This window comes from Myotis myotis, unplaced genomic scaffold (genome assembly GCF_014108235.1).
Source record: "Myotis myotis isolate mMyoMyo1 unplaced genomic scaffold, mMyoMyo1.p scaffold_m19_p_12, whole genome shotgun sequence".
In the NCBI taxonomy this organism is placed as follows: Eukaryota; Metazoa; Chordata; class Mammalia; order Chiroptera; family Vespertilionidae; genus Myotis; species Myotis myotis.
In genome coordinates this window covers 37,177,845-37,192,944 of record NW_023416316.1, presented here as the reverse complement: position 1 = coordinate 37,192,944, position 15,100 = coordinate 37,177,845, and the positions used below count along the sequence as shown (strand labels likewise).

At 42.7% G+C, this 15,100-nt stretch overlaps 2 protein-coding genes across 3 annotated transcripts in view; both read left to right on the top strand.

The window, feature by feature from the left end:
* Positions 1-13,938, top strand: part of PCSK5 (proprotein convertase subtilisin/kexin type 5) — a 417,746-nt gene extending 403,808 nt beyond the window's left edge. For both annotated transcript variants that reach the window (XM_036330796.1, XM_036330795.1), the window contains 3 exons: positions 5,797-5,897; positions 7,248-7,434; positions 10,266-13,938. In XM_036330796.1, the coding sequence (XP_036186689.1) occupies positions 5,797-5,897; positions 7,248-7,434; positions 10,266-10,669 (692 nt within the window). In that variant the 3' untranslated portion in view covers positions 10,670-13,938. The remainder of the gene's footprint in view (positions 1-5,796; positions 5,898-7,247; positions 7,435-10,265) is intronic.
* Positions 3,549-5,096, top strand: LOC118667443 (F-box only protein 31-like). Its single transcript, XM_036330801.1, has one exon. The coding sequence runs from the start codon at positions 3,594-3,596 to the stop codon at positions 5,094-5,096; it is 1,503 nt and encodes a 500-aa protein (XP_036186694.1). The 5' UTR covers positions 3,549-3,593.
* Positions 13,939-15,100: the final 1,162 nt, after the last annotated feature.

Below are 15,100 nucleotides of genomic sequence, written 5' to 3'. Positions count from 1 at the left end.
TAATATTAGGGTATTTTTTAAAAGTTTAAAAGCACTAGGTAAAGTGTGGGAGGGGGGGAGGAGCACACCAGGCCTAATAAGTATATATGTTTGTATGCAATTGGTTCCTCCACAATTAGTTTATTCCTTGCCTTCACACACTTAACTTTTTATTTATCTTCCTCACAAAATTGTTTGAAATAAAAATCCAGGCTGAGTAGCCCAACCCCCCTAACTCTCCCAAGCTGCCTCTTTCTGTGTAAATAATGCCATAAACAGCCCCCAGGGTTGCTCTGCCTTGGCGAATTCATCCCATGGGGGTCAGTCCAAGGTAGAGCAGATGGTGAGCTGTTCTGAATTTTAAGGAAATACCAAAGCTGTCTTTATAGGTCCCAAGGCTCCTGCAGATCCTTAGAAGCAATGATAAATGTCGGGTGTTAAACTTGAAAACAGAGAAAACATTCTGGAAAATTAACAAACTGCCTTTTGCAAAAGACTCTGGGTGCCCTAAGTGTGGAGATTTTGCCATAAATCAATGTAGGAGATTTAAAGGGAATTACTGATTTGTTACCCAAGGTGACAGGTAGTGCCTTTGGGGACTGCCCAGGACCTAGGCCTCAGCCAAATTGCTGCTGGTCTTCTGAAAAAAATTTAACCAACCTTAAGGTACACATTTTGTAACCCTTTTTTCCTCTTTTAATTTTTCCTACCCTAAATTTCTCTTCATAAAGAAAAACAAAACCCACACTTCTTTATTTTAAAATTGGAGTAAGACATGTAAACTATATTTTAGAAAAATGTAGGGTAGGAAGAAAGGAAGTAGGGGAAGATTGATTCTTTCATCAGAGACTGTAGTTATGTCCCAGACATGTAGGAAATTCTGTATAAATCTAGAAGTAAAATAAAAATAGAATGGCTTTGAATTTATATCATGACAGACAGCCCTAATCGAAGCAGTTGAGCAATAAAGGTTTATTCTCTAAGATGTTGTTCATAGCTCAGAATTCATTTTTCCATAGAAACTTTATAAATGATTGAGTTCACAGATCAGACATGAAGTGCTAACTCCATAGTGAATCTGAAGGACAGAACTCACAGTTCTAGTTCAAGTTTAACTAACCACTCTTTTCAATATTCTTCTGATCGGAAGACCTATACAAATTCCAACTCACAATACCAGGCACTTTCCATGTCCTGTCTGTCTCTAGGCTTCTGTTTTGATATTCTCAGCAAAACTGCCAGAGTCTTCTTAGAGCTCAGGTCTCCTGTCTCCAAACTCTTAGTTATCCCTTGATATTTGAATAGAAAGAAATGCTTGAGCCAGTCATTCTTGGGGTCTCTGAATTAGGAGAGAGGGTTATTACCTCCACAGGAAACAGAATCTATAGATCCAGACCTCCTCTACTTGGTGGTTCATGTGTTAAGGTATAATCCTTGTCCTCTATACTAGTTAAAAATAAGCAGGAGATTAGTGAGAGGAAACCAAGATGGCGGCATAGGTTAACGCCGGAGATTGCTGCCTCGAACAACCACTTCAAAAAACAACTAAAAGACGGAACGGACATCATCCAGAACCACAGGAAGGCTGGCTGAGTGGAAATTCTACAACTAGGAGGAAAGAGAATATCATACCCAGACTCAGAGGAGGCACAGTGCTGAAGTGAAATACTCAAGTGCGGAGTGCACGCGGAGCGGGCTGGAGGCGGAGGGCGCGGTTATTATTTTCAATCGGGAGGGAGTTTCAGACTCTGAGCTCCAGACCCGGGCGAGTCTCTAGGGACCCAGACTCAAACGGGAGAAGAGGGACTGTCTGGCTTCAGTCAGAACTCGAAGGCAGCTTTCTCTCCGAGGTTTGCAGTGGTTGCTGGGACTCTGTGAGGCAGAGCCCCTAGGGACGGGACTGAGAGCAGCCGTAACTGCTCACTCCGGCCTGCCCTGTAGATCCCCGGGGACCCGCCCCGCCCAAGCCCTGTGCAGAGCCATTTGCTGGATAGCCTCAGGCAAACGCTAGATTAGCACCGCCCTAGAGATCCAGCACAGAAGCTCTCCCACTGCAGACACAGCAGACTCTCATATCCAGTTAGCCTGGAGGTCAAATCACCCCCCGGTATTGCCGACAACAATCAAGGCTTAACTACAACAAGACTGCGCACAAAGACCACTAGGGGGTGCACCAAGAAAGCATAAAAAATGCGGAGACAAAGAAACAGGACAGAACTGTCAATGGAGGATATTGAGTTCAGAACCACACTTTTAAGGTCTCTTAAGAACTGTCTAGAAGCAGCTGATAAATGTAGTGAGATCCTCAGGAAATGTAATGAGACCCTCGATGTTATGATAAAGAACCAACTAGAAATTAAGCATACACGGACTGAAATAACGAATACTATACAGACTCCCAACAGCAGACCAGAGGAGCACAAGAATCAAGGCAAAGATTTGAAATGCGAAGAAGCAAAAAACACCCAACCAGAAAAGCAAAATAAAAAAAGAATCCGAAAATACGAAGATAGTGTAAGGAGCTTCTGGGACAGCTTCAAGCGTACCAACATCAGAATTATAGGGGTACCAGAAGATGAGAGAGAGCAAGATATTGAAAACCTATTTGAAGAAATAATGACAGAAAACTTCCCCCACCTGGTGAAAGAAATAGACTTACAGGTCCAGGAAGCGCAGAGAACCCCAAACAAAAGGAATCCAAAGAGGACCACACCAAGACACATTATAATTAAAATGCCAAGAGCAAAAGACAAAGAGAGAATCTTAAAAGCAGCAAGAGAAAGAAACTCAGTTACCTACAAGGGAATACCCATACGACTGTCAGCTGATTTCTCAACAGAAACTTTGCAGGCCAGAAGGGAGTGGCAAGAAATATTCAAAGTGATGAATACCAAGAACCTACAACCAAGATTACTTTATCCAGCAAAGCTATCATTCAGAATTGAAGGTCAGATAAAGAGCTTCACAGATAAGGAAAAGCTAAAGGAGTTCATCACCACCAAACCAGGATTATATGAAATGCTGAAAGGTATCCTTTAAGAAGAGGAAGAAGAAGAAAAAGGTAGATACAAATTATGAACAACAAACATGCATCTATCAACAAGTGAATCTAAGAATCAAGTGAATAAATAATCTGGTGATCATAATAGAATCAGGGACATAGAAAGGGAATGGACTGACTATTCTTGGGGGGGAAAGGGGTGTGGGAGATGCGGGAAGAGACTGGACAAAAATCATGCACCTATGGATGAGGACAGTGGGTGGGGAGTGAGGGCGGAGGGTGGGGCGGGAACTGGGAGGAGGGGAGTTATGGGGGGAAAAAAGAGGAACAAATGTAATAATCTGAACAATAAAGATTTAATTTAAAAAATTTAAAAAAAAAAGAAAGCGGATTAGTGACTGCCTGGGGCTAGGGCGGGAGGACAGGGAGGGGGCACTGGGAAAGGGAGGTGACTGTTAATGGGTATGGGTTTAAAGTCCTACAATTGGCTCCTCTCTGAGGGGGCGTGGCTAGGCCCTGGAGGGCGTGGCTGGACTTTAGGGCGGACCCAGCCAGCTTAAAAGCCTGGAGGAGGAGCAGCAGCCCACTCTGCAGTGGCTGTTCAGCGAGGAGGATGGAGGAGTGCGCTTGCCTCTGCGGCTTGGGCTCTTCGCGGGGATGTTGGTGTCGTCAGGAGCCCCGGGGCCCAGCTGAGACGGCAGCGGCCGAGGGCAAGCGGTGTCCTCAGAAGCGCCAGCGCCCAGCTGAGACGGCAGCGGCCGAGGGCAAGCCGGCCCCGGCAGAAAAGCACCTCGAGGCGGACGCCGCAGCGCGCTGCTGCGCGGGGAGTGGAGGAATCGCGAGCTCCAGGCCGCCCCCGCACTGCTCGCTGCAGGACCTGCCGGTGGAGATGCTGGTGGAGATCTTCGCCTCGCTCCCCGGCACCGACCTGGCCAGCCTGGCCCAGGTCTGCACCAAATTCCGCCGCATCCTGCACATCGACAGCATCTGGAGACAGCGCTGCCGGGAGGAGTTTGGCGTTTGTGAAAACTTGCAGAATCTGGAGACGGTGGGTACGTCTTACCGAGAAGTCTATGCGAAGCTGTTCCACCCATACAGACACATTTTGGGATTGTGGCAGCGAGATGGTGAGGGTTTTAAAACACTGCTGTATGCAGCAGTGGACGGCTTAGGCATCACTGCGTGGACGTACAGGTCTTGTCTTCACACCCAGGCGGACGGCCCCATGCCGTTCAAGCCCGCGTTCCGGATCCGCCTGACGGAGCGGAAATCAGCCGCGGTGGAGTGCATGGAAGGCCGCCACCGCAGGCCCCACGGCCGCCACCTGCAGATTCGGAAGGACAGGCTCCAAACCCGGTGCAAGAAGACAGACCACCTGAATGATTTCCTAATGCAGCTTCGGGTGGAATGGGGGCGGATGCTGGTGCAGGAGGACAGACAGCCGTATGACTGCCGGACCTACCGCCGCCTCTACCTCCCGCCCAACCACCCGGACGACCTCATCAGGCCAGGCCTCTTCCAATGCAGATCCAATCGCTATGGCCCGATGATCGCCATGCTCAGCTTCCACGGGAAGTGTGCCAGGGTCACGGAGATCACCGGAACCTTATTCCAGACGTTACAGATCCACCTCATGCGCCGCATCGAGATGCGAGATGGCGAGATCTTCTGGGACGTGGACGAGCTCTCCCGCGTGGTCCAGGAGATGGACGAGCAGGTGCTCCGGGAGCAGCAGCAGCAGCAAGAAGACGGGACTGAGGAAAGCGAGGGCCATGGCTGGCAGAGCCCTGCCCAGCCCAGCGTCGGGGAGTCCGGGGCTGCAGCTGCGGAGGAGCAGCCTGTCCCGTTTGTTCTGCCTGAGGGCGTGCGCTCAACGGACCAGAACTACCCCCGAACCTGCAGGATGTGTTTCTATGGCGTGCACACTTCTACCTCACATGGCTTCACCGAGTCCAGCACTGGAGTCGTCACCCTGTTCGATGAGAACCGCTTCGGGTTCCTGTGTCTGCAGGAGAGAGCCTTCAGCCTGTTCGGCAGAGTCCAGAACACTTTCCGGAATGCGGAGGCGCCATCCCCCCAGGCCTTCCTGGAGATGCTCTCCAGCATTCAGTCCTGACCCCTTGGGAGGACAGGCTGGCACGCACTTTGAAGATCTGACCTTCTGACCAAGTTACCCACCTTGGTTTGTTTTTTTAATCCTCACCCGAGGATATTTGATGTTTAGAGAGAGTGGGGGAGAGAGGGAAAGACAGAAAGAATCGATGGGAGAGAAACACATCAGTTGGTTGCCTCCTGCCCAAGCCCGGAACAGGGCCAGGCTGGGTAGGGGCCAGCAGTTGAGGTCGAAATAAACCTTAGACGAGTGGTCTCAACCTTCCTAATGCTGCAACCCTTTAATACAGTTCCTCATGTTGTTACAAATTGAACATAATGAAAGCATAGTGATTAATCACACACACAAAAATAAATAAAGACATCTTAGTTAATAAAAAAAAATAAGCAGAATGACAAATAAAGGTTTTATAAACATTCTATATGATTTCTCATTCTCAGAAAATCCTCTTGCTTTAATAAAAGATCTGTCATCTCTAAATCTTCAATTTCCAAACTGAAAGTTTACAACAATTTAACTAATTGGATAACTAATGGTCTTCACTTGGTGTTTTGCAGACATTTTTTTTTTTCATATCCTCAATCATTTGACCCTTCCACTTCCATTTCCTTAACATATTCCATGCTCCTACGTGTCTGGAACCAAGTCAGAGGTTGAAACCTAAGGTCAGTCTCATAACTTAGAATCATTTTTTTTCTTTCAGGAAAAGGAGCGTTGCAGTGCTTATCCTGTGTGTGGAGTTACCACCTGGCGGGAGGAATCTGCACCTCGGACTGTCTTGTTGGGGAATACAGAGTGGGAGAGGTACTGGGCATAGTGTGCCTTCTGCCCTTCCACAAAATGAACTGGTTTCTGCCTGTCATTCTAGGCAAAGTAAAACAGGCCTAAAATTCCTATACTGTGCAGGTTTAATCTTTTTAAATCTTCTACATTGAATCATGGATTAATGGTGCTAGCCACCCATAGCTTTCATTTGAGAACATCTGAGATATAAAATGGGGAAGTTAAGTCATGAGGGCTTCAGAATTAACTCTTCATTCATTGCTCGTGACCTTAGTAGTTTCAGGGTAACATAGGAACATTATGTCAGAAATTAGAAATATCTTTTTTACCTCATTGCTGTCTAATGTGGAACATCTGAATAAAGCCAGAACTCCATAGCTGATAATATCTTTTCATTTCTTCTACCCCCTTCACTGTGTATTAAGATGTATTTTCACTTGCTTGCCTAGAAATCATGGGTTTTCTGAGTCTGCTAACTTCTTGATTATGTTTCCAAACTTTAGAAGTTGAGTAAATCTCTCCATGGTGAAATAAGCATGACCCAACATATTCACACTTGAGCTCTTTATATCTGACAGTAGCCCTTGTTACACTTTGGTGAAACAGGTTCAGAGAGATTAAAGAGTTGGTAAAGACCACATGAATAGTAAGTAACAAAGCCAGAATTCAACCCAGGGTTTCTGTCTTCTAATCCAGGATTTGATGAGATAATAATAGCTGAGAAAGCACCTTCTCAGTGCCTAAAACATGCCAAGGTGCTCAACAAAGATATTGCCCATTCCTTCTTTTTCTGTTACATCATCTTTCCAAAGTGCCTATCTTCCCCCGTCTATGTTTCCAGCAGTAGGGAAGGAGCAATTTGTCAGGAGGGAGGCCACTTTGTCCTCGTCTCTCAATTCCCTTCTCATGGAGATTTAGCTGCTTTAGTTAAACAATCACAACTTACGTTTTTCTAGGACAGAATGAGAGGCCAGGCAGATAATGAGTCAAGGGTGCTTGATCAAAGAAAACCTTAGTGCAAACTTACATGTGAAATAACCCCCCTTTGAAGTGTGGGCAATGAATGAAGAAGAATTTTAAACTGTGAAGGTCGGTGTAGGGTGGGCCAGACAAAACTTGTCCTTTCTCAGGCACAGCACATGAGCTATCAGTCTGTAACCTGAGCTGGTCTTCAAGCCTGTTCTTTCATTATTGTTAGCAGCAGATCTCAGAGGGAAAGGGCCAGCAATGATTCCATCCGAGTACAAAGACTTGGTTCGGTCTTTCACCCAGAACAGATCACCTTTTTGCTGTCCCCCATATGCCTTCTTTCCTTATGGAGATAAGATATGCCTCCCTCCCCACTCAAAAGGAATTTCCTGATCTTAACAGGGGGAGAAATTTAACTGTGAAAAATGCCACGAGAGCTGTATAGAATGCAAAGGACCTGGCGCCAAGAACTGTACTATGTGCCCCACCAACCTGCTGCTGGTCATGGATGACAGCCGCTGCCTGCACTGTTGCAACTCCTCTGATCCCACCGATACCCAGGACTGCTGTGACTGCCAGAATACCACAGGTGAGAGGAGAGGAAGAGCAGCCTGCAAAGGAAGGGCATGGCCTCAGGAAGCTGACGGGAGCAGGAGAGAGAGAAGGATAGAGAGATCAGAAGAATCAATAGGGCTATCTCTTTATTGAGGCCTGATATGTGCCTACTGTACTTGAAACTTTCTGTCCATCATCTCATATAAGTAGATAATATTAATCCCATTTTACAGATGAGGAGACTGAGGCTCAAGGGGTTTGATTAGCATGCCCAAGTCCACACCAATGTTAAGAGGCTCATCTGGAATTAGAATCTGGGTCCTTTGGATTACAAAGCCTGCATTTATTTCCACTACTGTGCTCCCTCCAACATTAGAGCTCAAACAGGTCTAGAATTTTATCTTTCTAATGTTACTTTATAACTTTTTTATTCTTCCCATCTGGGAAAAAAAAGGAAAAGAATCAACTATCAAAAAGCTGGTGCCAGTATTATCATAAAGAATCATTCTGTAGAAATCAGCCCAAATCTAGGCTTCCTATTAGAGACCTAAATCATTTTAGAAATGAACTTTCATTAAAGGATAAAAGGAAACAAACCTTTTAACCAATTCCCAGTCCCCACAATGTCTCCCACTCCCAACTCAATTTGTAAGGGTACTTGGTTCCCATTGGCCACAAACTTAGAAAGACCCCAAATGGAGTGATTTCTTTTTAAAAATAAAAAATACTTTCTTAAAATATAATCTCTAGCCCAGAAGCAAATCATTTCCGTGGGCTTCAGATGTATCATGGCCTGACAAAAACAGACTAATACTATTGGGAGCATGTCCATTTATAAGTGAAGTATATTCTGGATCCATAACTGCTACTAGCCATTTCTATTTTATGGTTTTAATCAGCCTTTTCAATTAAATTCTAAATAGCATCTTTCCAAAAACTAATGATTTCCTTCTTTCATTTTTCCCACCCCCACAAGCAGGTGATTTCTCCAGCTCCTCATATACATCCACCTTCAGGGTCTGATTGCCTAATACTCATGCTGTGTCAGCTAAGAATAATAATCCTAATTACACCGATGGCTTTAAATGGAACCAGAAGTGTGTGCATCTTGGGTGCAGAGTTTCTGTAAGCCTGCTCCTATTAAAAATTAGTTAGTCAGCTTTCCTGGGCCTCTGTGGCTCTCAAAGATCCACCTGGGGCAACTCTGCAGAAGTCTAAACACTCTTGATTACCTACTCATTCTTTACTGAGACACTTGCTCCTTCAAAGAAACCAGATCACAGAGGCCGACCCTGACTCTGCAGACTTAAGACTGTGGAACCATAAGACGTGATTGCATATGGCGCCCTAGTCATTCAAAGGTCTTTTGTTGATTCTCCTGCCTCAGGCAGTATTTATCGCCAAGTACCACACACCGATTGCTTATCCATTTCTCTGGTGCTTTAATATTTCCTCCAGGGGAAAATTCTGTGCTGTATTGCTAATGAAAGCCATAATGACGGTGCTGTTACTTTAGAAGGAACTCTGCTTAATGGGCAAAATCCCATGAGAATGAAAGTTACAATAAAATAGAAAACTTCTTTATCACTAGTGTACTGCCTCCAACAAAAAGAGATATAGTGGTGATGAATCAGATATAATCAGCCAATATCTAATAAGCAAAAATAATTTCCCTCAAAACAATTGGCAGGAGCATTATATATTAAGCTAGTATGTACAATGTACCTAGAGCCTCCCATAAAAGATCCTGGAGTCAGATTCATGTGGTTCAAAAAATGTTTATGAAAAACTGTATGTATTTCAGCTTGTACATCCAAAATGGCCTGCTAGTTTTTTCTCTAGTTCTTTCATACTTTCTTGCACATTCTCATGTGATGGGTGAAAGAAGAGAAAAAAATATATGTAACTTACTCAAATCATACCACCTGAATAAAGGGGTGAAAAGTAAGAAAAATGAACTCATCACTTAAGTTATGGTTTAATCTTTCCTTCTGTGACAATTTTGGTTACTCCATGTTCTCAATTAAAGCATCAAAACAGAGGCTGGTGAATGACAGGGGAAAAAACTCTCAATTTCAGAAATCTTAATTATGATAGAAGAAATTTAAAGGTGGTTCTTCTCTCTCTGCCTTATTAGGGCCATATAATGCCAAGAAATCGAAAATTTGTCAGAGTGGTTTATCCTAACCTCTCCAGACTACAGCATGAAGGTTAGGATTCCTGGATTTGAATTCCTGATTGCTCCACAAACAAGCTCTTGGCTCTGACAATGTGAAAATTCACTTCCTCTCTGTGGGCCTCAGTTTTCTCAACTGCCAAGTAACAGGTTGACCTAAGTAAATCTATGGCCCAACACAGAAATAAGAGTCAATGGTTTTATAAATAATCTGTTCCTGTCTTTGGATGGTGGCACAATCATGTCGGACCAGGTTTAAGAGGACCTGAGAAGGGGACACAGTCTTAGTGAAAGTCAGTTATTTATTTAGCATTAAGTGAATCATGGCCCCAGATGGAATGTTTTTCTGGGAAAAGAAACCGGAGAATCGATGAGTAAGGTTGGACACTTGGCGACTGACCCATGAGGTATGGGGAAGGGGGAGAAGGGGGGGGGCTCCTTTGGATCTCAAACTGATCTTCATTCTAGAAGGGTTTGATGGCATCATCTGACATAGACTGGGACTCTCATGCAACACACACCACAGTTCTGCAGAGTGGTGTGACTGTTAAGAAAATCAGAGAGGGATTCTACCATTTTAGATTTAAAAGATAAAGGTGAAGTTCTTAACATCAGAAACTAATTTTCCCCATTCCATCTTTTCTCATCCTTTCTCTCTCCCCTCTTCCTTTGGGGTCATCTTCCAACAGACGAGTGCATCCTTCCAGCAAGTGAGATGGGGTCTGCCCCTGAGCATTCGAAGACAGCCTTGTTCATCACCTCCTTTATTATGCTGGTGCTTCTGATTGGGGCAGCTGTGATCGTCTGGAAGAAATCGCGGGGCCAAGCCCAGCCAGTAGAGAAGGGCTATGAAAAGCTGGCTGACCCTAGCAAGTCTTATTCCTCCTATAAGAGCAACTATCGCGAGAGCACCAACTTTGAAGAGGATCAGGTGATTGAGTACAGGGACCGTGACTTTGATGAGGATGACGAGGATGACATAGTATACATGGGCCAGGATGGCACTGTCTACCGGAAATTTAAGTATGGGCTGCTGGATGATGATGATGAAGATGAGCTGGAATACGATGATGAGAGCTACTCCTATCAGTAAACAGAGGCCACCCACCCCATTCTACTCACAGGCATGCATGTGAGCATCACAGTTTGGGGTTTTATCCTCACACACCAGGTGGATGTGTGGGTGTTTGCATTTGTTGTCTTCACCATGATTCCAACTAGATTATGTAAGAATGCTGAAACATTTTATTCATCCTTTGAGTGGCTAAATCAAATAAACCAGAATCGTTCAACCATCATTGAAGAACAAGGATAAAATCTCAAAGGATTTTCTTCAAAACAATACTAGTATGTCCAGACACAAAACACAGGAAGTAAAAACAAGTGAGATTTGTATAAACTGTTCTTTGTGACTTTTATTTTTCCTAAAAAAGGAAATGGACCTATAGAAAATCTGTTTCATGGCTGTATTGTGGAGATATCTACTGCCTCTGGAATTCTGTCAATGATTTTGGGGGGTAAGGAGATGAATTGTTTATCTTAGGGGATTAGTCTCCCAATAGCTTTCTTTAGGCAGATATCCATTCTGTAAGGGCAACTAAAGAAGGTTCTCCTCCTCACGCTATTTAACAATTGACTCCAGACCACCTCTGGTGAACAAAAGAGACCACCTCTACTGAGGCTGGTCACGACCTATTTAGAGATGAGGAAAGAAAAAGGAGGTAGCACCGCAGCTGAGGAATCATGTGTTTGCTAGGCTCTGGTTCATCTGCATTAATCCAGAGTCATCTTGATTCTAAGGGCAAAGCCAGCTCAGGCAAGAGATAGCAGCAAACCCAGTAGGAAAGGAATCACTAACTTTCCAAGAATTGCAGCATTACACCCTCATGATTTTCTAAGAGTGTTTCTGGTTGGAAACATCAACTAACACATCAAGTAATAAAAACATAATGGCTGTGTTAACCGAACATAAAATGGGTAGAATGACCAAAACTCTAAAAAAAAAAAAAAAGGACTTTAGCTACTAAATCAGAGAGCTTTCATCAATAGCCTGTCATGGAACTGTGGACTCTCCATAGAAAAGTTGAAATGGAGTCTCACATGGAAAATCCCAACTTTCTACTCACTAATTTAATCCAGGTGCTGATCAGCTTTCCAACACCTTTTGTCCCTGTGATTTTTGTTTCTAGACATTCTATGCCTCCCTTTTTCCACTTTCCTGTCAAGTACATGCTGGAATTCATGCATCCAGGACACTTTTTCTGCAGATAATGCAGAGAGAGGGACTCTTTGCTGTCCTCTTAAGAAATAACTTAAGCAGGGTTTTATGGACTTCCTGGTCAAAACAGAAGTCATAGACACCAGGAGCAGATAACCACTTCTGGTTAGAAAGTGACGTTTTCAGATGATGATGATAATTATAAAAAAAAAAAAACACTTACCGCGCACCTGCTATATATCAGGTACCAAGCTAAATACCTTTCAAAAAAATTTCCCCACTTAACACCAACATAACTTTATGAGGTTGGTACCATATTACTCTGTTTTATATGTAACCCAAGGCTAAGAGAAGTTAAGTAACTAGCCCAGGGTCACAGAAAGCTAATCAAGATTCAAGAAAAAAGAATGGCCCTATAGCACATGTTCTTAATAATTATGCTACACTGACATAAAGTGGGAAAAGAAACATGCTAAATCTAATAAAGGCCTGTCTATCATTTTATTTTATAATATGGCAACTGTATTATCTTTGCTAAATTTGTGCATTTTATTATTTTTTAAAGCATAATGTGTCACTGACACAAGAAATCTCTGTGAAGAAGTCTTCGGTTTATAGAAGGCCACAGTGTTTCTTTAGGGGAAAGCGCTTAAACGTTGGCAGACTTTCTCTGGAAAGGGCCAGATAGTGAGTACTTTAGGCTTTGCACAACTACTCAACTCTACCATTGTGACAAGAATGAAGCCAACCCATAACAAATGGGTGGGCCATGCTCCAACAAAACTTTATTTATGGACACTAACATTTGGACATAAGATAGTTTTTACATATCATAAAATGTTATTCTTCTTTTGATTTTTTTCTTTAATCATTTAAAAATATTAAAACCATTCACAGCTCAGGGAAATACAAAAACAGGTGATGGGCTAGAATGGCCAACAGACTGTAGTTTGCTGACCTCATCTTTAAAAAATTCTTAAGAGACCATGTGTATCACACCCAGATATGATATGCTTCCAAAATTTTGGACCATTTAAAACTATCTCTTTAAAATATTTTGAAGCCCTCCTACTCCCCTTTGTAATTCTTAGAAAAAAATAAAAATACATGTAAGATAGCAATTATATCAATGGACACATTTCTCATCTCTTGCTGTGTAATTACAGAGTGTAACCTATAAAAGTAAGTAATTTTGTTTATACTGTGTTTTTCATCTCTCCTGACAACTCTAAACTTCTGATAGACTGACTTTGACAATTTTTTGTATAGCCTGGAAATCATTTTCCAAGAAAAATAGGTGTTTATGATACACACGTAAGGATTAAATGAAGTCAAGATGACCTTGAATACTAATAAAAATTGTGTTGCTACTCTATGTGAGCCTGAAAAGAAGGTTCATGCTGTGTATTGGTTCAGTTTGACATCTTTCCTTCTTTGTTTTTAGTCTGCCACATTATTCTCAGACTTACGTGGCATACTGTGCTAACAACTGTTAAATAGGTAAATATGTGTTTGGAAAACAAAGTCACCCTTTGGTTTTTTTGTTTGCAAAGAACTTGGAAATATTAAGAGCATCCTTGTAGACTGGAAACACATCAAGAGGCTGAGCAAGAGCTTGGGAGGTTCCAGTTCATAAAAAGTAATTTAAAATTGGAAATAAAATTAAATCAAGACAAGATAATTCTATGGGGACTTATTAACAGACTATTTCTGAGCACTTTTTATGCATTAGTACAATTATGCACCACTTAATGATGGAGATGCTTTCTGAGAAATGCATTGTTAGGCAATTTCATTATTGTGTGAACATCACAGAGTGCACTTACAGAAACCTAGATGGTACAGCCCACTATACACCCAGGCTAATGGGGTAGCCTATTGCTCCCAGGCTGTAAATCTGTACAACATGTTATTATACTGAATATTATAGATAAGTATAACAATAGTATTTGTGTATTTAAACATATCTAAACATAGAAAAGCTACAGTAAAAATACAATATAAAAGATTAAAAATGGTACACCTGTATAGAATACTTACCACGAATGGAGCTTGCAGGACTGGAAGTTGCTCTGGGTGAGTCAGTGAGCAAGTGGTGAGTGAATGTGAAGGCCTAGGACATTACTGTATACGACTGTAGGCTTTATAAATACTGTAGAAAAAAATACACTAAATTTGTAAAAAAAAAAAAAAAAAGGTATTTTCTTCTTCAATAATAAATTGACCTTAGCCTCCCATAACTTTTTTTACTTTATAAACTTTTAATTATTTTAACTTTCAACTCTTTTGTAATAACACTTAGCTTAAAAGACACATCGTAGTGCTGGCCGGTTGCTCAGTGGTTAGAGCGTCAAAGCCCTGGTCAGTGGCTCAGTGGTTAGAGAGTTGGCCCATGCATGGAAGCATCTCAGGTTTGATTCCATCAAGGGCATGTACCTGGAGTGTAGGTTCAATCCCTGGTCCCAGCTGGGGCACATGTGAAGGCAACCAATCGATCTCTCTCTCTCTCTCTCTCTCTCTCTCTCTCCCCCCCCCATCCCTTTCACTCTCTCTAAAAAAAAAAAAAATCAATGGGAAAAATATCTCAGGTGAGAATTAAAAGAAAAAAAATCCTGCTGGGCTGGTGTGGCTCAGTGGTTGAGTGTCGACCTATGAACCAGGAGGTCACAGTTTGATTCCTGGTCAGGACACATGCATGGGTTGCAGGCTTGATCCCCAGTGTGGGGCATGCAGAAGGCAGCCCATCAATGATTCTCTCTCATCATTGATGTTTCTATCTCTCTCTCCTTCTCCCTTCCTCTCTGAAATCAATACAAATATATTTTTTAAAAACCCACATGGTTCATCTGTACAAAAATAATTTCCTTTTTTATATTATTATTCTATAGACTTATTTATTTATTTATACCTTTTTAAATTTCTTGTTTGGCTCTTTGTGGGTTCCACATGCATAGGTTAAACCAACCTCAGATGTGCAGAGCCTACTATAGAATTAAAAGTTAAAAGCAGATCTTCATGTTTGAGGGTGTTGGTCCCTCTTATCCCCCAAGTTGTTCAAGAGTCAACTATCTATCTATCTATCTATCTATCTATCTATCTATCTATCTATCTATCTATCTATCTATAACCCTAATATGCAAATAGACCAAACAGCAGAACAACCAAACAACCAGTCGCTATGATGTGCACTGACCACCAGGGGGCACGCATAGAACATGGCAGGTGTCTGCAGCAGGTGGCAGAGCATGGAACATGGTGGGCATTAGCTGCGATGGGATGGTGGAGCAGGTAAGTGGGGGCACCCAA